Source organism: Notamacropus eugenii, chromosome 6 (assembly GCF_028372415.1).
Source record: "Notamacropus eugenii isolate mMacEug1 chromosome 6, mMacEug1.pri_v2, whole genome shotgun sequence".
NCBI classification, from domain to species: Eukaryota; Metazoa; Chordata; class Mammalia; order Diprotodontia; family Macropodidae; genus Notamacropus; species Notamacropus eugenii.
Window position 1 is genome coordinate 201339363 of NC_092877.1, and position 11511 is coordinate 201350873.

The following is an 11511-nucleotide window of genomic DNA, read 5'->3' on the forward strand; positions in this document are numbered from 1 at the left end:
TTTATGTATTTATAAATAACAAAAAGGATTACAAAAGAAATGTTATATTGAAATATATAAAAATATACATCATACGTGTGTACAGTTTTATAAATGTGTGTGTGTTTGTCCTTCATTGCCAAAGAAGACCATGCCATCAGAGAAATGGTGACATAACTTGTACTTGACTTTGTTTTGAGTGAGGGAGGGCTGTGTATATGAACACAGTACTATATACTGTGTGTATACAGTACTAAGAAATACAGCTAAAATGTGACCCAAAACAACCCCCAGTCCAGTACTTTCTTATAGTACTTATGTTTTCTTTGTCAGGCCACTCTATGTTAATTTTAAGAAAGTGCAACCTAATCATCAGTCCCTAAAACCAGTTCAAATTTGAAAATCAAAGCTATGTCCTTAATCTTCAAAAGTTTTGTACAAGAAGAGAACAGTACCTGGGACCTTCTAATCTTATATATATGGCAGCCCAGGGTTGTGAACATCATCTGGCTCTAGAAAACTTGGGAGAAAAAAAATCGGTTTATCATTTTAATGAAAGAAAATGGGGGAAGGTACCACCTGGAGAAAAGTTCATGAAAATATCCCAATCCATAATAGAATGCAAATTTATTCTGCCTGAAATGACTCTTGTCATTGGTACATTCCTCTTTGGAAACATTTGCTCCTTGCTGCTTGTCTGTGTAGAAGAGATCAGGAAGTAAATTCTTTTTCACAGAATCTCAATTGAAACAGATTTTAAAAGTCATCCAGTTCAACCTTCTCCTATATGGGAACCTCAACTACAAAATCCATGACAAGAATTCATTCAATCTCCATTTAGAGGCTTTGGGTACAGCCACTGCCTCCTGAAGTAGTCCATTCTACTTTTTTGAATTGTTGGAAGATTTTCCCTGACATTCAGCATAAAATTGCCTCTTTGCATCTTCCATCTACTGCTTCAACTCTTTCCTCTGAGGACAAGCCCAGATCTAACCCACTTTCTGTATAATGACCTTTCAGATACTTGAAGGTAGCTGTCCTGTCTCCCCTAATCTTTGTCTAAACTGAACATCTCCAGTTTCTTTAAGAGGACCTTTTGTGACAAGATGTCCAGTTTTCTATCCATCCTGGTCTCCTTTTCTGGACTTGCTCTAGTTGAGGGGTGAGGAACCTGAAGCCGCAAGGCCCCATGTGGCCCTCACGTGCCGTTTGACTGAATCCAAACTTCACAGAATAAATCCCCTTAATAAAAGGATTTGTTCTGTAAAACTTAGACTCAATCCCAAGGCTGCACCCAGGGTCCTAGAGGGCCACAGATTCCCCAGCTCTGTTCCAGTAGTGGATCAGTTAGTACCTAGAATCAAACACAATGTCCCATATGAGATCATACTACAGTGGCGTACAGTACAATACAGTAGGACTGCGAATTCCTTCATATTGTATATCGTGTCTCTCTTAAAACGTTCTAAGATTGAATTTACCTTTTATTTTTGTTATATCAGATTGTTGACTCATAATGTTCAGTCATTTCAGTTGTGTCTGACCATTCATGACCCAATTTGGGATTTTGTGGACAAAGATACTAGAATAGTTTGCCATTTCCTTCTCCAGCTCATTTTACAAATGAGGAAACTAAGGCAACCAGGGTGAAGTGACTTGCCCAGGGTCACACAGCTAGTAAGTGTGTGAGGCTAGATTGAAACTCAGAAAGAAGAGTCTTCTTGACTCCAGGCCTCTGTTCACTTTGATAACTAGGTAGCTGGCCCTCTATTTCCCAAGCTTTGATCTTTGCTTTAGAGTGATTACAGGGGACCACGAAATCCTGCAGCTAATCTTTATTTTTCCTCCTTTTAGATGGCACAAGAGGAAACAAACTCAAGCTCTTGCTTCAGAAACGAGAAGGTAAATAGTTTAAAATTTTCAAGTTTTGTGTTCTAACAGGATTTAAGCATATCAAAATAAAGGTGTGAATGCTCTCTCACCTGGAGACTTGCTTTTGAAAAATCAAAAGTGTTTCTGCTTAGTCAATTTGAAGGTGTGTATGGAGTGTTATATTAGAGTAATAATCTTGTTGATAAATTGATAAAGGTTGTTCCTCTAGAAATCTGTCAGTGTGAACAGAGAAAAAAGGAACCACAAGGTTTCAGTGTTAATTGAATTCTGATTCTTTTTAAAACCATGAGACATTTTAGAGTGTGTCTCTCTGAATTCAAGTATATTTCTTTCTAGTTTATTGTTCTTTGAAGTGCAATAGAATTTCAATCTCATGGAATGCTTAGGGAGTGCAGCTGTTCTGGTTAATTGAATTTTCTATGAGCTAAAGATTAAATAGAAAATCTTTTTTCTCTTCAACCATTGCAACTGAAAATATTCCTTAAATCACATTGCTTTCAGAGATCATCTAGTCATATATTTTAAAAATAATCGAGAAATAAACAACAGCATTAAACAGAAACATAAACTATACTTGCTTAAGTGACATTTACACTTAAATTAATTTCAATTCATAAAGTTTCATTGCATTTCTTTCACTTCTTCCTGCCAGGCTGCCATTGATATATTCACTTTCATTCACTTTTCCTCCTCTTTTCATTCTTCTATCTGGTTCTCCTTTTTATTTTTATTTTTTATTTTTTTTGCATTATTTTTTTTAAATATTCCCCTACATATTCTTTGTATGCATCATAATTGTCTGCTTACTTGACTTAATTATTCTGCTACACCATAGTATATTTAACCACTTCCCTATGGTTGGAAATATACCCTTAAATATTATAAAAAATAAGAGTGCAAAGATTCTCATAACAGTAATGTAATAATAATAAAAAAAAAACAACCTTGATGTCTTCATTTTTTAAAGACTTCTTAAAAGGTTTTTGTGCCTTAGGTGAAGGATCATTTCATTTTTTTTTTTTATGTTCATAGCCTCAGTACCAGTGCAGTGCTTGGAACATAGTAGAAACTAAATAATTGCTTATTGATTAATTGATAATGGGATCTTTCTTTTCTCACTCAGAATCTTTTCAGTGCCTCTAGATCCAAAGATCTCGTTGTATTATTGTGACCTTGGGAGGGTCATCCACTTTTCTGGGCCTGAGTTTCCTTATCTGTAAATTGGAGTTGGACTCAATGAGCCCTGAAATTGTTCCTTTCAGGCCTAAAATTCTATATTTCTAGGATTCTAAACATCAATGAACTTTGTCCTATATTACAAATATATCTGTAATGAAGAATTAGCACTTCCCAGGGAAGCAGGGTGGATAACGTCATTTTCGGCGATCTGAATATATGCCAAACCCCTATTAAAACATTAAGAGATTATAATTTTTATTTTTTGATATATGTAACTCCCTACATTGTTTCCTGGAATATTTTCTTTCCTCACCTCCACATTTTGCAATCCTTAGTTTCCTTCAAAACTCAGCTCAAGTGTTATCTCTTATAGGAAGCCTGTCTTAATTTCTCCTAGTTATTCATGCTTCCCCCAGAACAGTGCTTGTCACATACTTAAGTTCTTGTTGAATTGAACTGGATTGTGTTTGGCTTCCCTTATTGGAGAAGAAGCTTCTTCTGATTTGCATTCTGGGCAGAAAGACATAGACCTACAAAGCACTTGGTTAGGCACTATGTCTGTGACTGAAAGGTTCCATGTTTGTCCTTTCAGGGCTTTTTGTGCTCAGAGGCTGACTGTAGCTCATTTAAGGTGGCAGAAGGCTTGTGGTCAAGCTTCATTGCATAGGCCCCTGGGATCATTAATGGGATTGAGGAGTTCCTGGACCCTGGGATCTTTTCAATGACATATATCACACACACACACACACACACCCCCAACCTCTCCAATTTCTTGCTCCAAAGAAATAGGACTTAATAGACCGACATGCATGTGGAGGTGATAGAACCATTTGTCATGAATACTGAGGCTGTATTTTTCATCACAGCATGGTAGGAATGGAGTTGTAAAGAGGATAAAATGTATTTTTATATTGATTCATGCCAGGAGGGAGAAAAATCATGTCATGTACTTTGGGGAATGGGGGGAATTGATCATTTCAGCACCTGATCCAACTAAGACGGAAGTTTCAGTAGGTGAAAGGAAAGCAAAGGAATTTTTAAGCAACCTGAAACGCCAGAAACGCCAGCTGTGGGATCGAAGTCAGCCAGATGTACAGCAGTGGTACCAGCAATTTCTCTATATGGGTTTTGATGAAACTGTAGGTATACTTTTTTTTTAACCATGGGGTGCTCTACCTTCCTATAGAGGATAAAGAAAAAGGGGGATTAAGGTGCTGAGGATCCAGAATATAAATTATTGGTTTTCTTTAGCTCATATGTCTTTTTTTAAAGTTCTATTGATATTTTTAAAAGATTATATTAGACATTTTCTGATATTTCTCTCTCCCTATTTTTAGAGTCTTGTTTTGTCATGGTAAAAAAGAGTTGAATGGAACTAGCCAAAATAGGGACAATGTCTGACATAACAAATACCCTATTCTGCACATGTAATACCCAGCCTTTCTCCCCAAATAAGGGAAGTGTGTGTGTGTGTGTGTGTGTGTGTGTGTTTTCCATTTATCTTCTGGAACTAATATTGGCTATTGCCTTTAACTTAAGTTTTACAAATTATGTGTCTCCCAACAGTATAAGACTTTCAGTTGGAGCTTTTATCCCTATATTAACTCAGTTTGGTAGTACAGTAATATTTTTGCACTAGTCTGCCTAGATCAACTGCTGGATTGCCATCCAGCATGTCTGGGAGCAAGGTTTGCTGAGGCATGCATTTAATTCCATTGCTCAGTCTTTGCTTGGATCTCCTAAGAGTATCTAGTGTCATGAACATGAAAAAGTCTTCCAAATTCACCTCAAAAATGTCAAAAACAGCAAAGTTGGGGCTATGGGATGTAAGAATGGGGGAGGGAGAAAAAATGGCATTTAAAAGAAAACAGGGATTCATTCATAGATGCTTACAGGGTGGTTTCCAGAAAGGCTGTAGTAAAAGCAGAATTTTTAGTCCATCTACACCTAGTACAAAGCCAAAGCTGAAAGATTCCCTGAGATAACATATATGTATGTATATATATATGTATATGCATATATACATATATATATATATATACACACAGACACACATACCTCATGCATAGATAAAAAAACATAATATCCTCTATTTTAGAACTTTTTAAAGAACAGTTGTAGCAGGGAACAGTTAGAGATATGTTAAAATCTTGGCTCCTCCTGGCCTCTAGAATATTTTGACAGAGAATAAATTGGCAAATATAAACTCAGAATCATTAGAGTTGTGTATATTGTACATAGGATGGAAAAGACTATTAGGTTTGCAGAGGAAATCTTCATAGGAAAAACTCTAGCTTATGCCAGTAGACTGTGGAAGGAGAGTGAGGAGAGTCATGGAACTGAATGCCCTTTGCCTCCACTGAGCATTTCATGGGTGGCCTCTCTGAGTGGGGCCATTGGAAATATTCAGCAGGAGAACTCAGAATTCAACTCCCATTTTTGGAGCGGGTGGTACAATATAAGTACGCAGTAGGAACAATGAAAAAAATGTATTTTAAACCTAAATTCCAGCCTAAGCCCCTAAGGATTTGGCTTAAATTTAAATGAGGATATAAAAGACAATTGTGAAATATTAAGTTGACAAAAAAAGAGAATACCAGGACATCTTGAAGAGTGAGAGGTAGACTTAACCTCATTGTCCCACTTCTCTTTCCTCATGAGTACTTTGGACCCAAACTGGAATATAGTGAAGTTAACTGAGGGTAGTAAAATAGTACAGGGGCAGCAAGATGATATAGTGAGTGGAGCTCTAGGCCTGGAGTCTGAAAGACCTGAGTTCAAATCTTGCCTCACATACTTACTAGCTGTGTGATCCTGTGGAAGTCACTTAACCCTGTTTGCCTTGGTTTCTCATCTGTAAAATGAGCTGGAGAAGGAAATGGCAAACCACTCCGGCATCTCTGCCCAAAAAACACCAAAGGGGGTCACAAAGAGTTGAATATGACTGAAAAATGACTCAATAACGAACAACCAAAATAGATGAGACAGAGAGATACACTTACAGCACATCCCTGCCTCCTTCCAGACACTCCCAAAAAAGACCACAGAGAAAGCAGCATCCAAAGTGCTCACATTTACATAGGTTTCAAAAAGCACAGAATAGTACAGTAGTCGAAATATCGGATTTAGAATCAGAGGAGTGGGGTTTACATTCTAGCTCTCCCATTGTTACTTGGGGTCAGTCATAACCTCTTTGAGCCTTAATTATCTCATCTATAAAATGAGGAGGTTGGACTATGTGGCTTTTAAAGTCCACCACAGCTCAATCTCTATGATTCTATAATCAAGCTGCTAAGTAATATACCTGATATCCTTTACATAACTTCTATAATCTCTTTCAAGACCTACTTCTTCCAGTGAACTAAAATGCTATAAAGATATCCTGTAATCATACCTCCACCTACAATGATATCTTCCTGCTTTGATTTCCTAAAACACATGTAACTGATTTGTTGTTGTTCAGTTGTTTCAAGTTGTGTCCAACTCTCTGTGACCCCATTTGGTGTTTTTTGGGCAGAGACACTGGAGTGGTTTTCCATTTCCTTCTCCAGCCCATTTTACAGAGGAGGAACTGAGGTAAAAAGGGTGAAGTGACTTGCAATTATCTGAGACCAGATTTGAACTCAGGAAGATGAGTCTTCCTGACTCTAGGTCTGGCACTTTAATCTACTGTACCACCTAGCAACTTCAACCAATACCACAGTTCTTTCACTTACCTTCATACTATTCATTTTTACTTCAATTCAAGAAAGATTCTTCAAGCTCCTATTGTATACAAGACACTATGCTAGATGCTGGTAAATGCAAATATAAGAAAAATGGTCCCTGACCTTGAGAAATTTACATTTGAGGGAGGAGGATATGACAAGGCAGAATGATGAATGTCATAGAGAGGGACAGAGTGTCACAAGATTTTTAGGAACAAGAATTCATAGTGATTTAAGGAATCCAGGAGAGTTTCATGAAATATGTGATATTTGACATGAGTCTTGATGAATGAATTGGATTTCTTTAGGTAGAGATAAAAGTTGCTACCCTTCTAGGCAAAGGAAAGAATATAAGCAAAATCATGATGGGGGGAGGAATTATCAGGATTTATTTTAAAAACAACGAAGAGTATGACAGTTTGATGGGAACACTGAGAAAGATAAAGCTAGAAAAGATTTGTACCGTGAGTAACATAGAGGGGGAAAGAGGAAACTATTAAGGGTTTTTGAACCTAGCATTAACAGAATTGGAGGACCACCATAATTCAAAAGAAAGAGAATTAAAGTGGGATTCACAAGACTTGGATTTTTCCTTGTATTTTTATTCCACTTGTATTTCACTTTCCTTGTATTCTATTCCATAGCTGTCACAGTGTCTGGTACATGCTAAGTGCTTAATAAACCCATGTTGACTTGACTTAATCCTATCTCCTGAATTTCATGAGAACACCATTTCTAAGTTCAAAATAGTGTTTGTCTATGGCTAGTGATGATTCTTGACAAAATTAATGCAAAAAGCACTGACTTCACCTGCCTTGCCCTAGCTAGTAGAACACTTGGTGGTCATGGTAAACTGTTTGCCAAAAGACTTGAAGTTTCAGGGTTAGAAAGACCTAGGTTTAAATCTAGCCACTGTTACTTCTTGGTTGTGTAATCCATGGCAAGTCATTTAGCTGCTGGAGGCCCCAGGAGCAGGCACTAGCCTAATCTGGTAGAGGGAATTTAACGTTATATTGATGAACTCCCAGGTCTGTATATTCACAACAGCATCAAAAAACTCAAATCTAACACTGGACTTAAAAACTGGTCCTCACAACAGACAACTTAAAAATGCTAAAGTGAATTCCTTTTCAGCTGGTTATCATTCGCTTCTGAGCACAGGAATAATGGTCTACTTTCAAATACTTTTCATCAGTGTTAACTTTTAAATTTTTTTTTAAAAAGGGACTTTTTTTGGAGAAAGTCCCTGGCAGAAATCCCTAAATTTGAATGGGGGATAGCTTTTCGAGGGGAAAGGATTTGGAGGGGCCACTTATGTTACCTCAACTCAATATTCCTGATAATCTTTTCTGATTCAGAAATTTGAAGATGACGTTACATATTGGATAAACAGAGGCCGAGATGGCCATGACTACTATGGAGGCTATTACCAGCGCCATTATGATGAAGATGCAGCCATTGGGCCTCGGCATCCCCATGTCTTCAGGCATGGAGCCAGTGTCAACTACGATGATTACTGAGTGCCTTTTCTGATGCTCTGGATAAGACACCAGGGTTGGTTTTTTGGTTAATTTACCTCACAGGGTTGTGAGGATCAAAGGCCATCATTTGTATGTAAAGCACTTTGCAGATTGTAAGCACCATATAACTGTGAGCTACTATTATTCCTATTTTACTAGTGCATTTTGAAAGAAATTTTGTTTGTTTGTTATAAATTTAGTCACTGCCAAACAAAAAAAATCTTGCCCATGTCCTCCTATATACTGGGGGGTCCACTCCACATACTGGAGGACTTCCTTGTTTTTTCCTGATATTGGGAGGAAAAAAATGAAATTATGCACAAAGTCTAAACAGTTTGATTTAAAAAAAAAACAACAGCAACCATAAGGCTGGTACAGAGGATGCTAAAAGTCTTAGGGCAATATCTTAAGACTGCCCTACGACTTTTGGGACATCCTGCGTGTTAACTTTAAAGAAATAATAAGAGTCGTGTTTTATTTGCTTCTTTTATCAGATTTTGGTGCTTCTTTTAAAGAAATAATCATAGTAAGCATATTGTTATTCTAATATTGTACTCCTCGTTCTACATCTCTTTCTATAGATCTTGCCATGCTCATACTCTTACATTTGTCACTTCTGAATGGCACAGTAACCTATCCTGATGTATTTTCTAATTCTTGCTATATTTCTGTTTTATTTTAATCCATATATATCTTTTTCTTTATGATTCTAATGCAATTGCTAAAGAACAATAAAAATGCCATCTGAAGTTTGATGTAGCTATGTATTGATATCCTACATCTTATATTAGAAATAAACTTTTGTTTAAAAATGCTTTTTGCTGCTTTCACTTGGTTAAAAATCAAAGTTCATTTCATTACCAATTGCTTCATCATTAATTCATTCAATATTTCAGAAGTTTGAGAGATGATGGCGGGACACCACAACAACGGGTCAAGACTCCTTTGTTACCATTCTAGTGTGTCATTAGAATTTCCCACATGTGCTACCAAGTCTTCCACATAATACATTGCACATTGGGTGTTGTATGGGAAGATCCTTCACTTTAAAATTGACTTTAAATCCAAACTATGCTGTTTTTTCCATGCTAGGTAGAATAAATGAGTACTGTACTATGTGCTGAGGATATAAATTTAAAAAAAAAAAACTCCCTCCCCTGCTGGACCTTGCTTTCTAATGGAGAAAATAACATACAGGAGAGTAGTAGTCAGGGATGGGCTCTTTGTTCAAGAATGTTTCTGGGACAGTAAGCAAAAGCATTGGAAAAAAGATCAACATACCCCATCTAAGAACAAGATCAAAATTGCTTTGATCATGGCTCATGGTTCTATACCTGGACGACATTAGGGAGGAAAGAGTACCCTTGATTGGCAGTTGATTGAGGAAGCTATGAAGGAGATGACCACAGAGGACAGAGTAAAGTGGAGGATAACTGGGGCTTTTCCTGACATAGTATCTTAAAAGTTGAGTGGTGCCCTAGAATGGAAGTTTTGCCAGTTTGTGGTCTCTTTGTGTATTGGGAAGTTGGTTGTGGAGGAAATACTTAGACAGGAGGTGGGTGTTCTGCAAACCTGAGTCTAATCACCAATGAAAAAAAGGATGTTTCACAAAAAAAGAGGCATTCCTAAAATGTTTTTCCTCATTGCTCTATTGCTTCTCTAATCTGACTTCTCCCAACTGGAAACATCTGTGAGTTTTTCCTGGAATGATGCTTTCATATGAATGGTCTGAAATGATTTATTTGTTTTAGGCCTAGACTCACATATAGTGCATGCTACATATAGAATTAGTGGAGAATTAATAGAGAATTAGAAAAGTACATGCCTCAAGAGTCTTTTTACTAATCTAATGTCCTTTAAATCTGTCATTTACATTCTATCATTCTCTGATCTGTTACCTAGTAAATAGGGCTAAAGGCAAGAAAATACAACATTATGGATCATTTTTATAAATACTTGTGGCAGACGGGGATACTTTTTCTTTATATAGTTCCTAACCCAAGAGAGTAAAAACACTGATCTAGGATTATATGAGAATAAAAGTCAATCTAATTTAGTTTTCATTTTTTTAATGGAGACATTTCAAAGGTTAGGATAAATTTTGAAATTAAGAATAGGGAACAAACAACTGTATTTAATACATATGTATACATGTATTTGTGTATACATGTATATGTGTTTGTATACTCTACATACATACAAACATTTATATATAAATGCATACACATATACATATATGACAATAATTCTAAGTATACATGACTTTGTCAGGGCAGGTGCATATTTCATTGACACACATGATCTTTACAGCATTAGAAGCTCATGGAGGAAGATATGCACAAAGCTATAGAAGGAACCTTGGAGACCACTGAGTTTTCAGTGTCTTTATTTTACTAATGAGAAAAATGAAGTAAAGAGGGATTAGTGACTTGCCCTAGATCTCACAGCTAGTAAGTGTCTGAGGTGGGAATTAAACCAAGGTCTTCTTGACTCCAAGTCCACTGCCCTCTCCACTGTACCTTACTGCCTTTCTGTGCCTCAGTAGATTGTCCTTGTGAGTTGTGGCTAAAAAATTCTTTATCCTCTTTCTTATCTTAGATAGGCTCATCCTTATATTATCCCTTACCTTCTAGGCCACTTCTGTTGTAAGAGTTGTCATAAAGACATTAGACAACCCTAGAGTTCATCATTTTGGGGTATGGAAATTTACTGTCAGAGATACTTCTGGAGAAGTGGAGCAGAGATATGCTCTGTTTGAGTCATCATGGTACATGGCCAGTGAGGACAATGGACTGTGTATTCTATTCCCATGCTGTGTCTCACCCACCCTGGGAATTTCTGTTGCTGACAATGGTGGTCCAGAGCTGGGAAGCAGTGTCTTTCCTGAGAGGGGATGAATTGTGTACCACCCCAATCCCTTCCTACCCATGGGGTCACTTCTTTTAAAGAGATCTTCCAATTGACTTTGGCACAGTCATGTTTTTGTAAGAGTATCAAGGGTATTGACAAAGGAGTGCTTCATTATCCCAAAGTTCAAGTACTTCAATTTTGAGCCAAAGTACAGTTCTATCCAGAAGTGGTCCCAGTTCAATACAGCTTTCAGTCCAGTCAATCAGGGATTTCCTAAGGGAAACCAATTCTCATTTCTAACGGGAATATGCCTATTAGACAAAATAGAACTTCATTTCACAACTTCTCCTTTTCTCAAAGAGCTCCAAGATCAGAAGGGCTAC

General features: G+C 37.1%; 1 protein-coding gene across 4 annotated transcripts in view; it reads left to right on the forward strand.

Annotated features, from left to right (window-relative positions):
• The window catches only part of ECRG4 (ECRG4 augurin precursor), a 52852-nt gene extending 43760 nt beyond the window's left edge, over positions 1–9092 (forward strand). For all 4 annotated transcript variants that reach the window (XM_072621772.1, XM_072621774.1, XM_072621773.1 and 1 more), the window contains 3 exons: positions 1834–1881; positions 4033–4190; positions 8117–9092. In XM_072621772.1, coding sequence (XP_072477873.1) covers positions 1834–1881; positions 4033–4190; positions 8117–8278 — 368 coding nt within the window. In that variant the 3' untranslated portion in view covers positions 8279–9092. The remainder of the gene's footprint in view (positions 1–1833; positions 1882–4032; positions 4191–8116) is intronic.
• Positions 9093–11511: the final 2419 nt, after the last annotated feature.